This window comes from Amblyraja radiata, chromosome 39, assembly GCF_010909765.2.
Source record: "Amblyraja radiata isolate CabotCenter1 chromosome 39, sAmbRad1.1.pri, whole genome shotgun sequence".
Lineage (NCBI taxonomy): Eukaryota > Metazoa > Chordata > Chondrichthyes > Rajiformes > Rajidae > Amblyraja > Amblyraja radiata.
Genome location: NC_045994.1, coordinates 17,580,856 through 17,605,052, shown reverse-complemented (window position 1 = coordinate 17,605,052; position 24,197 = coordinate 17,580,856). Strand labels below are relative to the sequence as shown.

At 42.9% G+C, this 24,197-nt stretch overlaps 1 protein-coding gene across 2 annotated transcripts; it reads right to left on the bottom strand.

The window, feature by feature from the left end:
- Positions 1-1,095: 1,095 nt before the first annotated feature.
- Positions 1,096-24,197, bottom strand: tmem150a (transmembrane protein 150A). Of its 2 annotated transcripts, none has more exons than XM_033014050.1 (7): positions 24,003-24,197; positions 20,062-20,109; positions 18,830-18,916; positions 17,350-17,417; positions 15,478-15,605; positions 11,597-11,774; positions 1,096-5,257 (listed from the first exon to the last, which is right to left on the bottom strand). In XM_033014050.1, the coding sequence occupies exons 1-7, from the start codon at positions 24,065-24,067 to the stop codon at positions 5,019-5,021; spliced, it is 813 nt and encodes a 270-aa protein (XP_032869941.1). In that variant the 5' UTR covers positions 24,068-24,197; the 3' UTR covers positions 1,096-5,018. The 2 variants fall into 2 exon arrangements, with proteins under 2 accessions (XP_032869941.1, XP_032869942.1); XM_033014051.1 differs by lacking the exon at positions 1,096-5,257 and adding an exon at positions 8,049-9,162 and having other exon boundaries at positions 24,003-24,181.

Sequence of the window (24,197 nt, the reverse complement as noted above, 5' to 3'; positions counted from 1 at the left end):
TGGAATTAATAGAGAATGGATGTGGAATGTTTCCAGTAATGAGAGCATCTCGGACCAGACGCAGCCTCTGAATAATGGGGCGTACCCTTAGAATATAGATGAGGAATTTCTTTAGCCAGAGGGTGGCGAATCTGTGGAATTCATTGTCACTGTGGATGGCTGTGGAGGCCAAGCAAAGATTCATAGGTTCTTTGTTAGTAAGGGAATGGGGTCAAGGAATGGGTTCATGTCACAGACCCGTTTCCACCAATACACACGAGAAGCACAAGACGCCATTGTATGTAGATGCCGAGATGTGTGCTCAGCTCCGGCTGCACAATTTCTAATCTTGGGTTGTGGACTCGTTAAGGAGAAGTAAGGGAATCAAAGGTTATTGCAAGAAGGCAGAAGAATTGAGTAGAGGGGGGGAAATGGACCTACCATGATCAAATAGCAGAGTAGACTCAATGGGCTGAATGGCTTAATTATACTCTTATGGTCTAACCTCAAAAGTGCAGTACTAGTAATCAGACATGTCTAAAGAAGGGTCTCGACCCGAAACATAATCTATTCCTTCGCTCCATAGAAATATATTTCTTGTTTTCATTTAGATTGCTTAAAGGTAACATATAAACACTTGATTGTCATTTTTATTCAGCAAAATTAAGTCAGAAAAGAGAAGAAAATGTAATTCTGCAAAGTAAATATCTTCATAAAGCAAAGGTAGACACAAAATGCTGGAGTAACTCAGTGGGACAGGCAGCATATCTGAAGAGAAGGAATGGGAAACGTCACCCATTCATTTTCTCCAGAGATGATGCCTGTCCCGCTGAGTTACTCCACCATTTTGTGTTACCTATCGTTGGCCAAAGGTCTGTTTTCCTCCCTGACAGTCGACCTTACCCAGCTCCCCTCCCCACCAGCCTGGATCTGGATATGCCATGGTACACAAAAAAGCTGGAGAAACTCAGCGGGTGCAGCAGCATCTATGGAGCGAAGGAAATAGGCAACGTTTCGGGCCGAAACCCTTCTTCAGACTTGATATGCCATACCTTGCCTGCAGGTGGTGGCAGATTTCATGTGTGCCAAAGGCTTGGAAACAAAGAAAGGAACTACAACATTTGAAAATACATTTATTTAAAAAAAATTAAAACTTCCTGATACATAATTTAAATTTGTGGCTCTTTGCAAGAATATTACCGGTAGTGCAAATCGCAATACAAATACAAATCTTCTTTAAGCACAATGACACACAGACATAAAAATATTCATTAAAAATCTGACAGGAGACATATCTCCCCATTTATAATAAATTAGAAAACACAAAAAGCCAAGGTACACATAATTCTTAGCTGTTTGCATATCGAAGGTTGGTGATGACTGGTGCACAGAAGGCTTTGAAGCAGTCAGAACATTTCAGTTCTTATGTTTATGTTAAATCAATTTTACTTAATAATTCTTGAACAAAAATTGGCCAGGCAGCTGTTTAAAGCAAATTCATCCAGTAACTGATTACATTTATATTTCTAGTCAGTAACTTCACTCCTTTATTTTATGTTGCTGTCCTGCAGCTAAATAAACTTGCAGCTACTTGAACCAATTTGAGTTTCATATTCATTATTTAAAATATACTTCGTAAAACCTATTAGTCCACTACAACTTTTGCCCCCAACATCCTTGTAAATAAATGAAACCACAGAGACTGAATATGCCAGTTCTGTTTTCAGTTAATGTTAGCTGGTGATTTTTTTTAAATTCATGGAATTCAGACATTACTAACAAGGACAAAGTTTGTCCTAACATAATTGCTCTTGAACTGTGAAGACTGCAGGGCCATTAAAAAAATAAAAATAAATCACTTCCATTGTTATGGATATAGAATTCCATAAAGACCAAACTAAGTACAACAGATGGTCCTTGATGGTCACCAACCACCAAATAGATTTTTAACAATAATCCAGAAGTTGATATATTTACCTGGTAAACATTATTAGGACTCACTAGCTATCATGGCAGGATTTGTTGTTGCACTCCAGATCATTAGTCCAGGCCTCTAGATTACTAGTCCTCTACCCTTAGATGGCTGTGTCTCTATAGGCACTGCCCCGCTTCTCTGGTTCCTGTTATGGAGTGGGCTTGTGACTGGACTGTCCCCTAGACCTCTCCGCAAACCTGCTTCCTTGCGTCATACAGCCTTGCATGAGGAGTAAGTCACTGGGGTGAAACACATCATAACAAGACAGTGTTTGTCAAATGGAGGGGAAATGAGAGGAAGAACAATTAGCTCCAACAGACAAATAATTTACAAAAGGGCAGACAGCTGGATTTGGTTCGGATTTCATTAAATAATTAATACTTCAGATATTTCTCCCTTGTTGAGATACTCTGTTGTGCATGAATGCAAGCATTCTCTTGTTAGATAACAAACATATTCATGGAAAGCATTGGTTCTGTCTTTCCTGTTGCAACATAATTGTTAGAGGCCACAACAATAAGAAACATCAAACCTCCAACAAAGTTAAAGTTTCAAAATGGATATTTCAGCAATAATGGAAGTGTATGGCTGTGTCAGCAAAATAATATAATGGCTTATCAAGGCTCCAACTTCACTTGACAAACTCAATCCACATCCCAGCAGATACAAGGAACTGCAGATGCTGGTTTACAAACGATGACACAGAGTGCTGGAGTAACTGTGTAAGTCACATCCTATCTAATGTTCTTCAGAGCTACTGAGTTACTCCAGCACTTTGTGCCTTCCTCAATCCATGTACCGTTCAATTATGTCTTTTTTCCCTGAGTTTCTTATTTTTCATACACAGATCCATCTTCTATTAAATATCCAGCAAGACAGCACCAGGCAGTCAATGACCTTACTGTTTAGTCGGAAGACCCACTGAAAGGGTGAAGGGAGTTTGCTGAAATTAGTCAACGCTGGTGTACAATGTTTACAACATAGCCACTGTAAAGTCACACAGCGCCTTTGGTGAGAGGGTTGAATAATTCCTGCTTTATTTCATTAAGCAGCTAAAAATATTTCATGATCTGCCTTCTAGAGATCTGGAGATTCTCTGTTTACTGTGAACCCAGTAAATAAACTTCAAGAAAACCCTCCCAGTGTGCAGAACAGCGTGTAACTGACTGAACAATAAAACAGACACAAATATTTCATTGACATGGATAAAAGCCCAACATTAATCTGTTGCTATTAGAGCTACACGTCGGATGTGGACTGGCTTTATACCTTGACTGTGACCAGGGCGTTCATTTTTCCAAAATCTATGCCACAAAGTCAAGTTCTGCTGTGTCTGGAGATTTGTATTCTCCGCACCGCCCTTCCCCAACTGGTGATATCTCTTACGCAGCGTGAACCACGCTCCCATTTCATCGGCTCCAAGTGGATTTTAGAGAAGTTTTACTAGTGTCATCATGAGGGCGATTTTGTACAGTGGAACTATTCCTAAGCAACAGGATTCAGGCCAGCTAAATTATTGACTGAGAATCTTTAGGCAGAAAGGCATCTGGGCTTGAATCCAGAAGTGATGAGTTCAAACCCATCAGCATGATGTGACAAGTGTATCAACTCTACAATGGCACATAGCATCCCCTCACTTGGGACTAGTTTCAAACCAGTACCTCATCCACCATTTCCTCGTAAACCGGAGCAGGATCCTTATTCTATTAGAATGGAATAGACACCAACCAGACGACTGATTTAGAGCCTTTGTGTATCATCGGTTATAATTTGTCTGGAATAGGGACATAGACATGAGCAAATTAACCAGATCCGCTCGCCGGCCAACGTTTACTGTCCACCTAGTATTACATTGTTAACCTCTCCACTATCGAGCTCCCAGTTTGTCTTGTCTGTTTCATGCCAAGCCCAAAGCCAAATTTCTCTCCCTTTCACCTTTCTACAAAATTAACTAACCCTAGAGAAGCAAAAGAGGACCATATTCCAAACTGCATTGTTCCATTCCTTGATGAATGGCAGGGAGCAGAATGTTCGCCGAAGCTTTGACTTCATGGTGTCCCTGAAGAGTGAGAGTCGAACGATATAGATACACAAACCTATTGCAGGGAAGAGGCCTGACGCAGGCTCTGCCCACGTGTTTCGTTTTGGGATGGAGTGTATTGCCCTATATTGTGTATGGGTGTGATCAGTACCAGCCTTGCACTGAGGCGACTTCTCCACCCATTTCACATCCAAGAACCTGCTTACAAGTTTAAAGTTTGACAAAGCCCCATTCACAGTTACTTTGTTTAAAGAATCACATGGTACATTAGTGATAAAGGCCAATCCTATGTTGCACAGGCTCACATACTTTGAACCATACTATCTGCTTTCCATGTTAAGAGCAATAAAAAGAAGTCACATCACAAAGAAACAGAGACACAGAAACTGAAATGGCCTGAGTGAATCTATAAAATGTACATCCAAAAGTACTCATCTTAACTTTAAGGATCACTTATTTACTGAAATTATTAACTGAGAATCTTGAGGCAGAAAAGGCATCTGGGCTTGAATCCAGAAGAGATGAGTTCAAACCCATCAGCATGATGTGACAAGTGTATCAACTCTACAATGGCACATAGCATCCCCTCACTTGGGACTAGTTTCAAATCAGTACCTCATCCACCATTTCCTCATGAAACGGAGCAGGATCCTTATTCTATTAGAATGGAATAGACACCATAAAAATAAGTGACGAGACTGGTGATGCTATTCCTCATCTTGTCCCAATCATTCGTCACACTCGCCATTATTCCAAGGCTGCTGTTTTTGTGAAATGAGTGACCCGTTTAGTTTAGCTTGATGAATAGTTAGCTGTCCAACAATGTGACAGTGCCGATTTGAAGAGGCTGTTCCACTGTCCACCTCCTCGTATTAAATAAAATCACAGACTTGCACCAAAATACAAAATTGTTGCAAAAACAGTGTCAGAGGGTCTCAGCTCGATTACCGATGACAAGAGTAGAACCAGTCCTCCAGTGTGCCCTGGCTTTCACAATCACCATAACCCCCAGGACCAGAGCAGTTAAATCATAGCGATGCTCTCTGGGATATTATTCAGGTGTGCAGAGGCGTTGCTGCCCGGGGATTTAGAGGTCTTGCTGCGTCCACTACTCAGAATGGCCAGAACCGTTTCTTTGGTGATTGAGCCGAACTCAAGGGAGAAGGTGCCGTAGAAAACCAAGACATCAACAGTAAAAATCCACTCACATACAGCAGCAGCGTGTTGGAGCAGGGAACTCTCGTGAATAAAAAATATACCGCCTGGATGCAGCTGTTAAGGAAATTGCTTGGAGGAAAATTATTTGGGAGCAAGTAGTAATTAGTTTCAGACCCTCGGATAAGCCTTCATGCCTTTCTCTGCACACTCCCCCAGCTCCTTGGAACAGCAACTTCTTGCACAGCCACTGGATACACTGTTCTCTCTGGCTCAATTGGCTGGTCATTCAGACTGCAAATATTAGGATATTTTACAATGAAGAGCTTTACAGCCAACCTCAACCCAGTACAGTGCAGAACTATATACAACTCAGGCTGGTCTGTAGTGTAGTGTGCAAGCATCCCAGATTCTTTGGTGATTAAACCAGACTTGACAATCACTGAAATATATATTAATCTCCTGATCCAGAAGATTAAAATGCATGGGATTAACAGTGTCTTGGTCGTGTCTTACTGATAGAAGAGAAGGTTGTGGTGGGAGGAAAATACTCAGGTTGGAGGTCTGTGACCAATGGAGTTTGGCAGGGTTGTGGAACGTGAGGGGTGTATGGAGCAAGCTGCCAGAGGGGGTAATTGTGACAGATATTATAACAACATTCCACTTGGATAGGAAAGCTTTAGAGGAAAATGGGCCAAACAAAGGCAAATGGGACTAGCTTAGATTGGGCTTATTGGTTAGCGTGGACAAGTTGGGCCGAAGGGCCTGCTTCTGCATTGTATGACTATGATTGGGGAGAGAATCAGGAGAGTATTAATAGACACAGAAGAGGGGCAATTTCAAGGAAATTACCGGAGGGATGGGATTGGTCTGAGAGTGAACAGAATTCTGGGGCCAAATGGTCTCCTCCTAAATTATTAGATTTAGAAACTGCTTTTGAGACAAGACTAGTAGGTGTATTGCAAAGCCCAAACACGGGACGTGGAGATTCAACTAGATTGTTTGGGAGTAAAATAGGAAATTGATGTGACATCACTTGAATTACACTACTGTTACTGAAGTCTGAAGAAGGGTCTCGACCCGAAACGTCGCCTATTCGTTCTCTCCACAGATGCTGCCTCACCCACTGAGTTCCTCCAGCATTTTTTGTCTAATTGAATTACGCTACTGATGGTACTACAGGTGACCCCACCTGTGTAACACGAGGAGCCAGCACAACCTACAGGTGACCCTTGTCATCCTACCTGTGTAACACGAGGACCCAGGACATTTCGACCACCATATACTGGAAGTGGCATTTGTGGCAGGAAAGCGAGATCCTGTAATCTGTCCTGCCACTGCATTACCCCGCAGGGGACCGGTAAGGCATATATCCTTTGGGAGATTATCGTGATCTCACTTGTTATTAATATAGGAAGGATGAGGATTTGATAAACAGCATTATAAACAAACATGGCAGCCAAAAATAAAGCAGCCTCTAGCTGGGGCAATACAGAATACAATTTGAGGCCTGTCGTGATGCGATTCAAATGACAGCTAGATCTGGCAATGTTATTTACCAACAAGCGAGAGGAAGCCACCTGCCTCCACATTATGCTGCTGCCACAACAAATGGACTACTTGTGCCTCACTCAGTGGGCTAATTTGTGAATGAAAATGAATTTATTGGCTGCCTTAAGGCAGATTGGTGGCTGAAAATGATTTGTGCCTCCAGCCACGTAGCTGCTTTAAAACCTACACCAACCACCATTCATCACGTCTCCAACCTTTCAACTAAAACATCGGAGTAGTCCTCTATGGACACGGGCTTCGCAATTCAAGTATTTCTCATCACTCTTGACCTCTCCATTGCTGAAAATCCACACACTTCCAACTAATCCCTAGCCAATTGGCGCAGCGGTAGAGTTGCTGCCTTACAGTAAATGCAGCGCCAGAGACCCGGGTTAGATTTCGACCACGGGTGCTGTCTGTATGGAGTTTGTACGTTCTCCCTGTGACCTTTGTGGGTTTTCTCCGAGATCTTCGGTTTCCTCCCACACTCCAAAGACTTACAGGTTTGTAGGTTAATTGGCTTGGTAAATGTAAAAATTATCCCTAGTGTGTGTAGGATAGTGTTAATATGCAGGGGCCGTTGGTCTGCGCTGACTCGGTGGGCCGAAGGGCCTGTTTCCGCGCTGTATCTCTAAACTAAACTAAATCATAAACTTCTATCCCATCCATTTTCAGCTTTACTAATGTGCTGTAATATGGGCCTAACAACAGGGTTTATTAATATCACACCCTACTAGTTACATTAAATGATAAGGAGATAATGCGGCCTGATCATACTTTTCTCTGCTTGATCTTAACAGAACAAGTTAAAAGGCTCAGTACAGATGGGACTTGATGGTCGGCATGGACAGAATGGGCCGAAGAGCCTGCTTCTGTACTGCACATCACCAGAACAACTCACATGAATATAGCACCCACAAACACAGCTAATCTACCAATCCCTTTACATAGGGGTGGCATCAGACAAAACCTACCCAAAACACGGTGATCTGATGTGCAAAAACCTGGTCAAAGAGATAAGTATTCTTAAATACAAGTTGAGACAATAATACATTTCTGCAACCTGCTGAATAAAAGGCACAAGTCCATGATAAATAGGCCAAACTCTACACTACTCACCAGCTGCCCAAATCTTCATCTTGCAGAGGCTTGAATTTTCACCATCTACACAAGTAATGTATATGGTAAAAAGTTCCTTTTAATTTCACCACATGGATAAAGTTATAGTTAATATATGCCAATTAACTTACAAATCTGCACGTTTTTGCAATGTGGGAGGAAACAGGAGCACCTGGTAAAAACCCACGGGTCACAGGGAGAACGTACAAACTCTGTCCAGGCAGTACCCATAGTCGGGATCGAACCTGGATCTCTGGCGCTGTAAGGCAGCAACTCTACGACTACACCACTTTTCCGCCCATATAAATGTTTTTATACTGTATCTATCTTTTTTAGATGCATTAACGTCACCTCAATGCACAACCCAAGGTCTAGAACAGAGGCACAGGGGAGTGTGGAACATTCTCAAATGAGAAAATTGTCTCAATAGGCATTAACTAGTATGCTCACTTCCTTCCCATCAAATAATCCCTGCGTTTATGAATTCAACTTAATTCTTGACAAAAAGTGTTTGACAAATTTAATCAATCCTGGCCGAGGTGTGGAAAACTGTTGATCTTGATTGAGGTTGCCCGAAATTAAATCGTGTAGGGGTCGCCACAGGTATTGTGCAAAATGAACAATTTGAACTTGCTAACAATAGGGTGAAATATGTGGTTGAGAATAAGATGCTTTGCCAGCACCACTTAGAAAGCCAATAAGTGCGTCTCCCTCTCGTTTACTGGTTGCTAAAACACTACTAAGCGCTGTTACACAATAGAATTGATTAATGTCCTCTCTGCTAGCCGAACAAAAAGCATACATTTCCCCAGAGCCTAGAGGGGATGAGGGGACTGTGTTTGTGTGTCAATACATTACTATCCATCCTGAACATTAGCTCCCACTATAAGCCCACCAATCTTCTCCTCTGACAGAATTTATTATTTCTTATGATCAGCTGCATCAATATCATCATTTCATTCCTAGATGACAAAATATTTTAATCTTCATTATGAAAACACTCCCTTTGTTCTGTTAATATAATGGGTTTGAAGCGAGGTAATATAAACAGCGGGCTGTGTGACCGTAAGTAACTGGCAAGCACAGAGATTCTGTAATCAGCCATCTTCTCTGCAATTCCTTATAAGGCATGCGTTCTCCTGCCGTTCCCAGCTCCAACACTGCAGTCATTTTCTTGTGCAAAGAACTGCATTAACTGCTTTATCTAGATGTCAAATTTTCTTCCCTGCAAATAAACAGCCCAGTGACTGTTCTGTCTGTAGGTAGCACTGGACAGGATCACCAAACGATCGCAAGGAGTTATATTTATCCGTTAAGAAATCTGTTGTTAGGTGATGGAATGCTTTAGGAAAATGTCATGATTAAGGAAAATGGTGATAATAGCTGTCTACTGCTGTGTTATACAATTGGAATAGTGCATGCTAAAATGGCTGCAAACTAATGCACCACCATCTTCAAAAACGGAATTTTCATTCAAGTGTCCAAAAAAAGTGAAACCATACAATAATAATGAGTACAGATTATAACTGACATTTCAGTTAGAGATGTCTTTCAATGGAAAACCCTGGTAGTTTTACAAGAATGCGTACAATAAAAATAATGTCTTCAAAAATAGCATTACAGAAATAACTGTGGCACAGTTAGTGACAACTCTAGATCCGGCACAACTATAGCCGCCCAGGTTTAAGTCTGACGTCTGCTGCTGTCTCTGTTTTTGACCGCATGGGTTTCCCACTGATGCTTCTGTTAATTAGTCACTGCAACATGTCCTTAGTTTGTAGGTAGTAAATGGTAGAATCTGGGAGTGCAGATAGGGATGTCATGAGATTAGGTAACTCCAGCTTTTTGTGTCTATCCGGTTTAAACCAGTATCTGTAGTTCCTTCCTACACATTTCATCTGCTCCACTGTAAAATCTCCTCATGGTATGTCTACTTTGAAGAAGTTCTCCTCCTCTCTCTGACGAGAGTTCGGCAACATCCTCTCTTGCTGCTCCCTCTCTGTGCATTCATTGTTCTATATCTCTCTACATCATCGTCTATATCTCTTGTGAACCTTTCCCGTGACTTTCAGTCTGAAGAAGAGTCTTGACTCGAAATGTCACCCATTCCTTCTCTCCAGAGATGCTGCCTGTCCCACTGAGTTACTCCAGCTTTTTGTGTCTATCTTGGGTAACAGAGGAAATTATTAGGGGATGTGTAGGAAGGAACTGCAGATGCTAATTTACACCGAAGATACACACAAAATGCTGGAGTAACTCAGCGGGACAGGCAGTATCTCTGGAGAGAAGGAGAACTATTGGGGATATGGGATTGCTCCATGAGCCAACATTAACATAAATGGGCCGAAATGGCCACCTTCAATGTCATAAGGAAATGTTCAGAACAATATAAAATATGTGGAATATAAATGAACACCAGCTCAGAAATGTTTAAGAAGGAACTGCAGATGCTGGAAAATCGAAGGTAGACAAAAATGCTGGAGAAACTCAGCGGGTGCAGCAGCATCTATGGAGCAAAGGAGATAGGCAACGTTTCGGGCTGAAACCCTTCTTCAGACTGAATTTCTGAGTTTTCCAGCATTTTTGTGTACCAGCTCAGAACTGTTGGCTTTCCACAAATATTCCAAAATTAGATAATGACAGTGTGAGTTAGTAGGGACAAGAATACAAGCTGCAACTTAGAACTAATAATTCCATCATTAGTCGCACCATAGACGCCCCTCAACTCTCCCGGGCTGAATACCAAATGTACAAATGCACAACAGGCCCTTCAAACTGTTCCAAACCTCAGCTTAATGGCTGCAATGCAGTTGAGAAGGAAATGTTGTTTGCCATCTGCTCTGTCCCTCGGTACAAATTAATATATATTTGAAAGCTGTCGACTGGAACTAGGAGTAGCTGTATAGCTGTAGAGAAATGAAATGAAGCAAGCCTGGCCTGGCCCGATCCTACAGCAAACAAGCCCAAGTTCTACAGCTGGAGTGAACCTCAATATGTTTGGCCCTGCATCAAAGCTCCTTTAAGTGCTTGGGATCACCAGTGAGTTTAAGGGAAATATACAAATTGTTTTCCATTAAATCATTTAATTTCATCCAAGACTCTGATACTTTGTGGAAAGTTCTGCTTGCCTTTCATGTTGTTACTTGCTTGGCAGCTTTTAAATTAAGAAATAAGTGAATAAAACTGTCAGCACTGATGCTTACACAAAGCAACCCTGCTTGTTCCACTCCAACACCCGGTGTACAAATTCATTCTGGTTTCCATCCATTCCCCTGTGGCATGTTATCCCCAGCCCAGAGAAAGGCCTGTTCACCAGTCATACATCCACAGTCCGGAGACAGGATTGTTTATTTGGCCTCTGCTCACCTCACATTGCTAACATAGAGGTGAGCATTACTCCAGTGTTTCAGTTGTAAGGCCAATTCACTGGATGTTTTTAAGAGAGTTAGCTAGAGCTCTTAGGGCGAACAGAATCAAGGGATATGGGGAAAAAGCAGGAACAGGGTACTGATTCTGGATGATCAGCCATGCTCATATTGAATGGTGGTGCTGGCTCGTAGGCTGACAGGCCTACTCCTGCACCTACTTTCTATATTTCTAAAATTGCCAAAACATTTCACGTGACTTTGTACATTAGAGGGAGACATGTTAAACAATGTACTCACCACCTGCATTTATTCAGGAGCAACATTCTCAAACATTATCCTCATTCCTGTTTCACAGGTAACACTGCTCTTCTGCTAGATGTTTGGGAAGAGTACTGCATGGAAGGATACTGAGAACGAGAGATATTAAGGCCAGTATGGTGAGAATAACCCTGATGTGGCCTGTCCAGTGATCTAGAAGCGACACTGCCACTTTATACGTCAGAATGCACTGAAGGCAGACAAAGACCATGCCTGCTGGAAAGGCCACCCCAGCACCGATATAATGTAGGCTTTTAACATGGTCAACCTGCAGAAAGAGGAATGCAGACTTTTAAAGGTAATCAAATAAACTTTTATACCAAACTTACAAATGCTTAGTGATCAGGTAAACAACATTTGAAGGGCCTGGGTAGAGAAAAGGAGAGTTTCAGATCACCACCAGTTTTAGATATTTGAAGACACAAATAAAGAATAGCTGTATAGGGTCCATGTCAGAGCCTGCCCACTGTATGTGAAGCAGGCATTGCAGCTAGCGGTCACCTCTGTTAGAGAATGAAATATTAGACGTGGGAAATTACATGACCTTCTCCCCAATAGCATCAAGGGCCTGTCCCAGTGTACAAGGTAATTCAAGAGCTCTCCCGAGTTAAAAAAAAAAAAATCAAACTCGAGGCAAGCACGTAGAATGTACGTCAGAGCTCGGGACATCTCTTAGCGGCTCGTAACGCTAACGGCAGGTACTCGGGAAACGCAGTAAGCACGGGAAGACTCGGGAAGACTTTTCAACATGTTGCAAAATGTCCACAAGAGCCCCCAGTACCTACGAGCGGCTATTACCGTAATTCTCCGAGTTCGATTCAGGGGAAACTCGGGAGAACTCTTGAATTACCTCGTACAGTGGGACAGGCCCTTCACTTAGTTGTAGGCATCAATGAGCGATCGGGTAACTTTCTCAATTCATTTGCAAGCCAAGGAAATATTATCAGACAATTCATCTGATAATTACAAGCCAAGGAAATATTATCAGGCTGATCCCAAGGATGCATTGTGGCTGATCCCAAGCTTGAACACCTCTTAGCACAAAATGAACACACATCTTAGCACATCTGTTAGAGCTGCTGCCTCACAGCCCCAGAAACCCTGGGTTCAATCTTACAGTGCTGTCTGTGTGGATTCTGCATTCTCCTCGTGACCCTCTGGGTACGCTGGGCTTCCTCCCGAAGATATATAACAAGATGGTAATGAGTCCCAAAGATACATAACAGGAGGGATAACAAGATGAATGGCCCAAAGGGCCTGTTTCCAATATCATTATTTTGCAAGGTCAATCTGAAACAATAACTCTGTTTCTTTCTTTGCAGCTAATACCTGACGATGAATATTTCCAACAATTCCCATTATTTCAGATTTTCAACATTTGCAATATTTTGGTATTTGAATAGCAGGAACTCTTCTTGCTGGTACACAAAATTGCTGGAGGAACTCAGCGGGTGCAGCAGCATCTATGGAGCGAAGGAAATAGGCGACGTTTCGGGCCGAAACCCTTCTTCAGACTGATGGGGGGTGGGGAAAGAAAGAAGGAAAAAGGGAGGAGGAGGAGCCCGAGGGCGGGCGGATGGGAGGGTGGGAGGAGACAGCTAGAGGGTGAAGGAAGGGGAGGGGACAGCACAGGCTAGCCAAATTGGGGGAATTCAATGTTGATGCCATAAGGGCGCAAGGACCCCAGACGGAATATGAGGTGCTGTTCCTCCAATTTCCGCTGTTGCTCACTCTGGCAATGGAGGAGACCCAGAGTGGCTCGAATGGCTTGAAGCACCGTATACTGCAATGGAAGCCTATGCTAAAGAAAAACCCAGCAGCCCTTTGCTGCCAAGTGCCAGCGCTTAAGCCCTTGCAGTAAATGATAGGGGTAGCTTTCCTTTCATTACATAGGGAGCAGGTGTGAAGTTTATGTAACTGCAAACCACAGGAATGGAACACAAAAGGAATGTAATGGAATAATATTTTGGGAAGTGTACCGTTGTAAACATGCCCCACACCTGATCTCATGGAATGCCTTGGTCAGATGCCAGACTGCAGGATAGTTTGAAATATTAAATGAGCACCTTACATCACTCCGTGACAGTTCCCATATTCAGCAAATTAACTGTTTTAGAAAGGAAATTGAATATTCTTCAGTAATAATCCAAACATAATTGTAACATTGCCCCAAATCTATGGAATGATATTAGTTGTCTCTATCATAAGTGCCTAATAAGCTTTACTCTCAGATTGCAGCATTCAGAGCTCTATTGGAAAATGTACGTCAGGTTGGCATCGCTATGGAACTGATGCTCTTCCCCACTACACACCAACTATCTCAGCCCACATTGACACACTGCTGATGAGATGAATAGTTCCTTTAGAGGGAAGACAAACACAAAAAGCTGGAGTAACTCAGCGGGGCAGGCAGCATCTCTGGAGAGAAGGAATGGGTGATGTTCCGGGTCGAGACCCTTTTTCAGACCTTTAGTTCCTTTAGAGGAGAGGTAATAACACTCTTACTTGTCAAAGGCTTCAATTAGATTCTCACTCAAGCTTTTAAATTTTGCTTTTGAACCCACTGTTCAATTTGTCACTAACCCAAACGCTGTCTTATTGCAGATTTTACTATGATTTAAGAATGCTAACAATTACTTTGAGAGCTATTAAATAGTTTGTCTCAACCTGGTAAGATAACAGCTCAAATAGCAAGATCCCGAGCAGAAAGAGTTTGGAAAGAAACTTTATGTCACAGCGGTGAATGCGAGGTCGCCGAAAACCAAGATAGACGTGCTGCGCTGGTGAGGACTCGGAGTGATCTTGGTGTAAGTGGGGACATGGCACCATGAGGACATCCCGGAGTCTGGTGCAAGTATGGACGGCTTTCTGACTTTTTAGGTGAACAGGGACTGCAGAGAGAGTGACAGCGGTCAGTACAACCCTGGTCACATCGCGGTGAAGTGTGGCCCGGACATTGAACTGATGGCTGTGGGTCTCCGCTTATACTGTGTGCCCTGGGGACTCTCATACGCTGCTGTGCTGGCAGTTTATGTTTAATCTTTATGTAGTTTTGTGTCTTGTATGACTGTATGATAAATTAAATTTCACTGTACCTCGGTACACTCGGTGACAATAAAGGACCATTGAGTTTGTCCACGTGTGGGCCTGAACACACTACAGAATCATTAACTTAACCACAGAATTTACAGTCAACAGGTTAAGACTGCCACATCGGATATTAGAAACTTTACACATTGTAATACATCATTTCATATCCCTTATCTAATTTTTCCGTCTTCCCAACACGTCACTACAAAGGGCTACTTAATTTGACAGCCTTTGGCTGGAGTATTTAGGGTAACTTTGATTAAATGCAGAAAATTACAGGTACTGCCCTTCAAGCAACATTAGCTCTCAGGTATTTAATCCAAATAACCATGGTTGGCCTGGTGTTACAAGGAGACCAAATCAAGTTAGAATGGCAGATTCCTTTCCCCAAAGGTCATTAATAACTGTTTCAATAGGTAATCAGTTAATTTATTTTTCAGAATAGTCCTTTGCTTGGCTATTCATGCACAAAGGGCAAGGGAGATGAACTTGTCACCTGTATCAAATTTACAGAAATCTGGAAACTTCATGGATACTGTTATTGAGACTAGATTTTTAAAAAGTACATTAATTTAAATACCCCAGATGCAATGGTAGAATTCTACCTCAGATATCGGATTCAGAACTCTCCCCATTAGCTCCGCAACTTAACCACAACACTTCATTAATCTCACAATCTTGGGTTGAAATTTATTTGTATCAGTTAGCGTAGCAACGGTTGAATCCTGCAGTCTACACCGTGGCATCTTCAGTTACAAGGTCACCATAACTCACAAAATTACCCTCCTGTTTTTCAGGAAATGGTCCTTGTGGCTGAGACAGTCATTGAAAAGGATTTTTTGATATTCCTGGAAGACGGGAAAAATAAAACAGGATCTTACTTGGAAATTGCCGACCATCACAAGACCAATTGCGTTGATGCAACCAGCGATCAGAGCTCCAGAGTTGATCCACGTTGGTCGGCACTTCTCCAAAATCTGACCATAGCGTAGACCACAGATCAAGATCACTAGATGGATGCAAGAAAACACCAGACACACAACAGTTAGAGCTATTCCCATAACTGTAGCTCAGGCCTTGCTCCTTTCAGTCAAAGGTAGATATTTTTAAGGCAGAGATAGGTAGAGTTGTGATTAGTATGGGTGTCAGAGGTTAATGGGAGAAGGCAGGAGGTTAGGAGGTGGAGAGATAGATCAGCCATGATTGAATGGAGGAGTAGACTTGATGGGCCTAATGGCCTAATTCTACTCCTATCACTTATGACCTTAAGATTGGAATTCCCATGACTCAATGGCACGAGTCTTCCCATTACTAGACAAAGGAAAGAACCAAACTAGTGCTTATCAGTGATCACCAGCGTTAGTTAGAGGAACTCCTATCACTGGGTAGAGGAACTGCCCTAGCTATTGCCTATAAGTGAACACAGGCATTAATAAGAACAATTGCTTCCATTCATTGAAAGCAACTGTTCATGTATGTTTAAAGAAACCTAATTTGAGTTTTATTTTTGATAAATTGCTGCATTGTTGAAGGCGAAGCACATAAGTTTTTGTTTTAGAGATACAACTTGGAAACAGGCCTTTCCGCCCACCGAGTCCGTGGTGAATAGTGACCCCCGGACACTAGTTCTAACCTAGGCACAAGGGACAATTTACAGAAGACAATTAACCTACAAACCTGCATGTCTTTGGAATGTGGGAGGAAACAGAAGCACCTGAAGAAAACTCATGCAGTCACAGAGAAAACATACAAACTCCATATAGACAGCACCCATAGTCAGGATGACACCCTGGTCTAAGGCAGCAACTCTACCACTGCACCCACATTATATGGGACATTGAACTAGCAAGGCAGAGAGATATTGGGAGAAAATACCAGAGAGGGGATAAATGTAGCAATAGTTATCAGTGGTGGAACAGGTAAATAATATTAGAGGGAGCATGGTGAAGTGTGTTTACAAAGAGACCAATGTCAGTGTTGAGGAAGCTGCAGAAGGTTATAGATATGGAAGGGAATGTCATGTAGGGATTGGAAGAAGAGGAAGATATTTTCCAATTAGGGGCACTGGATGACTACACTCATGACCACAATTTTCTAGAAGACTTGTGTAACAATATCTCCCGATTGTCGAGAACTCCAATACTACTTTCACTTGTGCCCAAGTTCATCAAAAGACACAAGCATAAATTTGGTATAGTGTGGAGTGGCTGAAGAATATTAGTGCAGTGAAGTGGAGCCTTGTGCACCGGTAGATGAGAATGGACATTTATGGGGAGAAGATAGGAGGATGTAATTATGAGTGGGAGGAGATTTAGGTACAGTAAGTCCCAGAGCATGGATAGGATTCAACCCAGGCACAGGCTTAACCTCTGTGGCTTGTTTGGACATTAATTTCTCCTCAATCTCGAATGTTTCACTGATATGGAGCTGAGGGTTGTAGAGTGTTCTTATTAATTGGCCCCAAAACGTTCTGTCCAAGACAGAGGCAGAATATTTGACAAGAAACTGTGAAACGACAAGACCTCTGGGCAATATTCAAAAGCAGAATGAGACACGAGCAACTGCCTCTATTCTAGCCACAGCTGAGCTGTTTTTGAACAGCCTCTGGAGAAAAAAATGATTTCCCACAGAAACAGGTAATCAATATTAATGGAAATAAGTATCCAAATGGTAGCAACAAAGTGTTACCCCAGTTATATCAGAAACCTACAATGCAACAGCAGCTCCTGATAATGAACAAGCCAGTGACTTACCCATAAAAGCACCCACGTTGCCAATTAAACTGAAGAGGCAGCTTTCAGGAGGATATGAACCACATTTACTGTCAAGAAAATATTAAAAAATAAGCAATATTTAGTTTGATTTGATGACAGGTGCCAATATTGTCTACCTCTGAAGGCATTTTGTTTGCTGGGCTAACTTCCCAAGGAGCTACAGTGTATATTATCCCTCACCGATAACAATGTGTCAGACCAGAATTAACAGTCAATCTAGAGTTCATCAAAGTGTCAAGCCTGCTTCCATCTTGCTAGGAGACCTCACTTGCACACTTTCTAACAGTCGCTGTTCATTATTGTCAAAGCAGGCATAAAGGTGGGAGCACCGTGGGAGACAGGTGAACAGATGAAGTGTGTGTGTGTGTGTGCGTGTGTGAGAGCGCGCGTGTGTGTGTGTGTGTGTGTGTGTGTGTGTGTGAGAGCGCGTGTGTGTGTGTGTGTGTGTGAGAGCGCGTGTGTGTGTGTGTGTGTGCGCGTGTGTGTGTGTGAGAGTGTGCGTGTGAGTGTGAGTGTGTGTGAGTGTGTGTGTGTGTGTAAAATGCAGGGGAATAATTGGAATAGAACTGCCAAGATTTTTTATAAAAGAGAGCATAATTTATAAAGCAAAACAGTGTACATCTTTTTAGGGACTCTCGGACAACATAATTTAACAGTACACTTCAATGCCTTTGAAATAAAACTTAGCCTTGAAAGATTAGTTATAATAAGAGTAATTGAATATATAACAGGTAGATCTGCCTTCAAAGTCTGCAATTTATGGTAAGTGTCAGGAAAATCCACAGGGGGTTTGTTTTTTTATATAAACAGTTATGGAATGGTGCCAGAAACCCAGCAGACTGCAAACATGAATTTTAGATATACAAAAGTCCCAGTAACCTGCAGATCAATTAGCTAAATGTAAGTATATAGAAAATATTGTGAAATCGTTATCCAGTCACAAATGGAAAATATCTATAAACTGAAATCATGAATATTAATGCGAGTTCCAAAAGGGCGGTTATGCTTAGACAATCTTTTTTTTTTAAATTGACAATAAAGCATAAATAAGGTAGACATATTTGCATTTTTAAAACAGCATTCAAGGTCAGAACACGGCAAGTCAGAGAACAATAATTTATGTTATTGAAATCTGATGCAAATGAACATATGAGCATTTTAGTTAAGGTAGACACAAAATGCTGGAGTAATTCAGCGGGACAAGCAGCATCTCCCCCTCCCTTTCCCAATCTGACCTTTCTGTCCTGGGCCTCCTCTATTGTCAGAGTGAGGCCCAGTTCAAACTGGAGGAACAGCACCTCATATTTCGCTTGGGCAGCTTACACCCCAGCGGTATGAACATTGACTTCTCTAACTTCAAATGGCCCTTGCTTTCCCCCTCTCTCCATCCCCTACAGGTTATACATCAAGAGTAGTCTTGCTTTATTCATTCAACTTCACTGAAAGTAATGATCTGTACCTGACGAGTGGAATATCCTGAATAGTGCAGCAACTTTTAGGGTAGCCGCGCTTTGAAGTTTCCCCAGAGCAAGTCTCATTGTACAACCTTGGGAATAAAAGCAAAAGCAGTTTTAAAATGCATAGATTTGAAAGACATTTGCTTTAATTTTCAAGGACGGAATTGAAATGAACACAAAACCAATCAGCAAAGTTCTCAATGAGATAAGGTCATTTAGGAGGCTAGGTGTAATAAATTCTAATCACATACTGCCAGGACACAACCACATGTAGTGTAAAACTACACATTCACATAAGCAGGACCAGGGAATTAATTAATTCCAGTCATTTGTTCCGACCATTTCACATTAATAATACATTGCATAAACATGTTATAGCAACAGAATCAGGGGAAGCAACAAAACAAAAATGTAATTCTTCAATCACTTGCATACATTTTTTTAAAGGGCAGGCAAAGCATGCTTCAAAAAATACAAATAATTTGGGCTCAATAAACTCCACAAATACTTTCATAGCTTAAAAAACGAGTCAAATAATGAAGGTGGTTTGATTTCTATGCTGATTAGTCGTTGTCCTCAGCAATACCGGAAGAAACAGATCACAACCCCTCCTGATCACTATCCGATAAAGCTTGCTGTAAGATGTGCATCAACGCCTGGTTGAGTCTGTTATAGTCTCTGTTGTGATGCCCCTCCATGTAGCCCACCAACACGCTATCTAGGCTACAATTGGAGTAGAGAAATTTGACTTAAAGAAACGACACTTCAATCCATATGCTCACACTCAACTGTGTACACATCGTGGCAGCTGCTGCTGTTGCTACCCAGCTGCACAAATGTGAAGGTGTTCCTTGAATTATTTGATGCTGATTTATTCTTTAAACATGTTACTTCTAGCTGAGAACATAATTAGATGAAAAGATTGATATAAATGTCTGGGTGCTGTCAGTAATAAGCTAGAATTCCCAACAAAAAGGAAGAATAATGTTCGTAAGAGTTTCAAGGATTTATTCCAAAGTATTTTGCAAACAAATGATATTACTATTATATCAGACCAAGACATTTACACAGTACACATGATTCCTTTCCATCCTCCAGCAAAAATTACATTTCATGGCTGGCGCTTACCTTCCCTAATCACAAAGCACTGTGGGCAATGTTAGCTAATTCAGCAAAGGCTTGACTGTGAAAGAAAATGAAATTACTGAGAGCAAGCAAATAAACTGTACTGTACCAGTTTTCCACAGGACAAACATGGTGATTCATAACTGCCATGGCATATCTGTAAGAAAGAAGTGTGTGGTCAGAAGGCTCATGTTTGCAGTTTGCTTACAAAGGAATTTACATCATCAGATCATCTATGTTAATCTTATCATTATCACTGGAGATTGGGATTTTCTCCGCTTGGCACCATATTACCTGGTAACATTAGCTTGCAGAGTTGAGTGGCCCTGCTGGATATCAGAAGGTTGTAACCTTGCTGTTAAGTTTCAGTTTGATCACATTAAAGGTTTTCTCTCACAACCCAAACAAGTGCAGGTTGCTGGGTCACTCGGCCTTCAACACTTGCCCCTAGTGTGTGGACAATAAGGGGAGAGTTGACAGGAATATTGAAATTTAAAAAAAATTGCATTACTGTAGGAACAGCGCAAATAGGTGCTCTTTGGTCGGCACAGACTTGATGGGCTGAAAGGCCTGTTTCTGTGCTGAGTGATTCTATGATTCCAAACTCTAGAAGTAACCAGTGACACCGTAGGGTCTTTAAACAGCCCTGCTACCCAAATTCACTGGGTTGTGGAATTGCGGATATGTGTGGAGAAATATGACATACCACAGGAATATGGAGCCGCAGCTCAGAAGATGACCATTCATCCCGTCAAATCCTTGCAAGCTCCATGTAAGAGGGCTCCAGCTAGTCTCACTTCCATGCCCTCTCCTTTCAGATACCTATCCATCACCCTTTCCAATGCTAAAATCAAATCCAACTCTACATTCTGGATCCCCCCCCAAAATCCTTCATGTCATGTTTGATTCACTCGCCAATCACCTTCATTCTATATAACTAATCCTTGACACTTCCACCAATGGGCACATTCAATCACTATTCAATCTTCATGGTTTTAAATAAAATAAACCAGCTTCTCCCCATCTCTGAAATCGACCAAGTAAATGTCCTCCGCACCCTTTCCAGAGTGTTTTAATTTTATGGTATGGACCCCAAATCTGGACACAATACTGCAGTTGCAGCCACTCGAGTGACAGAGAAAATCAAGGGCTCCAACACCAAGACCCGGAGCGTGGCCTTGCATCGCCCGGCGCGGCTTTAATGGCCGCGGGACTTGCTTACCATCGCCCGCCGGGGGCTTTGACTCTGACATCGGGAGGAGAATGGGGAGTGCAGGGGAGAGATAAGACTTTGCCTTCCATCGCAGTGAGGAGGAGATTCGCTGTGATGGATGTTTGTGTAAACGGAGTTTCGTTTGAGCCTCACTGAGGTTCAAAAGACATGTAATAAATATTGATTGAAATTGTAGGTACACAAAATTGCTGGGGAAACTCAGCGGGTGCAGCAGCATCTATGGAGCGAAGGAAATAGGCAACGTTTCGGGCCGAAACCCTTCTTCAGACTGATGGGGGGTGGGAGAAAGAAGGAAAAGGGGAGGAGGAGGAGGAGCCCGAGGGCGGGCGGATGGGAGGGTGGGAGGAGACAGCTAGAGGGTTAAGGAAGGGGAGGAGACAGCAAGGGCTAGCAAAATTGGGAGAATTCAATGTTAATGCCATACGGACGCAAGGTCCCCAGACGGAATATGAGGTGCTGTTCCTCCAATTTCCGCTGTTGCTCACTCTGGCAATGGAGGAGACCCAGGACAGAGAGGTCGGATTGGGAATGGGAGGGGGAGTTGAAGTGCTGAGCCACCGGGAGTTCAGGTAGGTTATTGCGGACTGAGCGGAGGTGTTCGGCGAAACGATCGCCCAACCTACGCTTGGTCTCCCCGATGTAAATCAGCTGACATCTAGAGCAGCGGATGCAGTAGATGAGGTTGGAGGAGATACAGGTGAACCTTTGTCGCACCTGGAACGACTGCTTGGGTCCTTGAATGGAGTCGAGGGGGGAGGTGAAGGGATAGGTGTTGCATTTCTTGCGGTTGCAACTGAAAGTGCCCGGGGAGGGGGTGGTGCGGGAGGGAAGGGAAGAATTGACGAGGGAGTTGCGGAGGGAGCGGTCTTTGCGGAGGGCAGATTGAAATTGTGTTGTGTCTTGGTTCTTCTACTTGTTTGTATGACTGCAGAAACCAAATTTCAATGAGGTTCAAATGACAACAAATAAATTGTATCATTGTACATATGGAATCTCTCAGACCTGCTTCTTGGATTATGGTTACTACGCTTATCAGGGGTACAACTGAATATTATAATCCAGGATTAGGGAGTGGAAAAATATTACAAAAAATATTTTCAGGCATTGCACTGAATACCAGGTTCAGCTACTTGAATAAGCTGCCAACCAGTTTCATGCTTGAAGATTATCCTCTTGGGAAAGGTACCAAAAGCAGCTTACCTCAATACTGCAGGGTCATAATTAGCCACATTACTTCTTCTTCACTAATTCAATTCTGTTTGCCTGACCCACTAACCCCACCTAAACACCATGTACAGTATACAGTATCTCTCGCCACCTTGCAATCATTTCCAGAATGTCCCAAGTTCATCCTTTCGTTTGTTTACATTCTGCACTTTCTAGGAATATTTCTAACTGTGCCAGGTTCCACAAGTGTCGAACACCAAGCTATGTTCTTCCATTATTAACATTTAATTCCATATCAGTTGCTGTACATTATCAGATTCCTTAACTAAATCAAGTTATGGACTAGTGGAATCATCTTTTGGAAAAGTTTTCTCCAAAATACGGGTGTCAGGGGTTATGGGGAGAAAGGCAGGAGAATGGGACTAGGACAGAGAGATAAATCAGCCATAATCGAATGGTGACTTGATGGGCCGAATGGCCTGATTCTGCTCCTATCACTTATGGCCGGATAAATCCTAGCAGAATCTCTATACAATTCACGACTCTCCCAGGCTGACGCAGACAGTGCTTAAAACCTGCCCTGCTTGAAAATACACAATGCTTTGTCATAAGAAGATGAAGAAAGATGAAGAATTGGCTATTTGGCCTCTCGCACCTAATTCTACCGTTTAATGTGATCATTGCTGATCTCCTGTTGCATCTTTATTTTCCTATATTAACCCTATTCCCAAAATAAAGTAAATATGAGACCATAACAGAAAACACAGTATTTGGTAGGAGAGACAGGTAAGGGTCACAAACATCCAATTCCACAGAGGCTGCTGAGATTTTCAAACATTTTGATTTTGTTTCCGATTTATAGCATGTGTAGTTTTTTTTAAAGTGAATATAGTGAATGCAGTGTGAGGGGGGGGGGGGGGAGGGTGTATAGATAGGGCTATGGTCGCATACATAGATACATAGACAATAGGTGTAGGAGTAGGCCATTCGGCCCTTCGAGTCAGCACCGCCAATCAATGTGATCATGGCTGATCATCCACAATCTTCCTTCCTTCCTTCCCTCCCTTCACCACCTCCAATTTAAATTCAATTTGGAATATTTTGGAGGACCAAGAAACCAAGAATCAGTATACACCCGTTCCTGTCTTCTCCCCATATCCCTCGATTCCGCTAGCCCTAAGAGCCCGGTCTCTCTTTTGAATGCATCCACTGAATCGGCCTCCACTGCCTTCAGAGGCAGAGAATTCCACGAATCCACAACTCTGTGTGAAAAAAGGTTTTCTTCAACTCAGTTCTAAATGTCCAAGCTCTTATTCTTAAGGGGCGTTGCATCGACAGTTCATACAGAAGGGTCAGAAAGTCTACACAACTTCAGGCATGGTTGGTTAGAGCAAACTCTTTGCGCTGTGTGTGTGTGTGTGTGCATCGCTTCCAGCAGCGAGCACTTTCCCCACTGCTGGCAAATCAATGCCAGAAAGGCGGCGTGAGATCGACCCGGGGTGGCTGAGACCAGAGGAAGGGCGATGTGAAGCGGCCACCGGGGATGGGGAGGGGGTGGGGGGTCGGTGAGGCTGGGGCCGCGGGGCCGGAGGGAGAGGCCTGCAGGGAGGCTGCAGCCCCGGGGAGTGGATGGAGATCGGGTTACTTACACGATCCAGATGCCGGCGATGCAGAAGGCGGCCAGGCTGACGGGGAGGATGACCCAGGCAGTCATCGGGTAGCCCAGAGCCTGGGTGGGCCACGGCTTACTACATACACACGGACGGACGGACGGCGCGCCTCACCGACTGGGAGCCGGCCCGGCGGACTCCACACCTGCTGCACGGCCCCGCCCCCGCGGCCTG

Excerpts from the sequence above, each read along its gene's own strand:
- tmem150a (XM_033014050.1), bottom strand. The coding sequence starts at position 24,067 with ATGACTGCCTGGGTCATCCTCCCCGTCAGCCTGGCCGCCTTCTGCATC. Across the intron at positions 18,917-20,061 it reads GTTTGTCCTGTGGAAAACTG|GTTGTACAATGAGACTTGCT; the intron begins GTACAGTACAGT and ends TTTATTCCCAAG. Across the intron at positions 15,606-17,349 it reads CAACGTGGGTGCTTTTATGG|TGATCTTGATCTGTGGTCTA; the intron begins GTAAGTCACTGG and ends GCATCCATCTAG.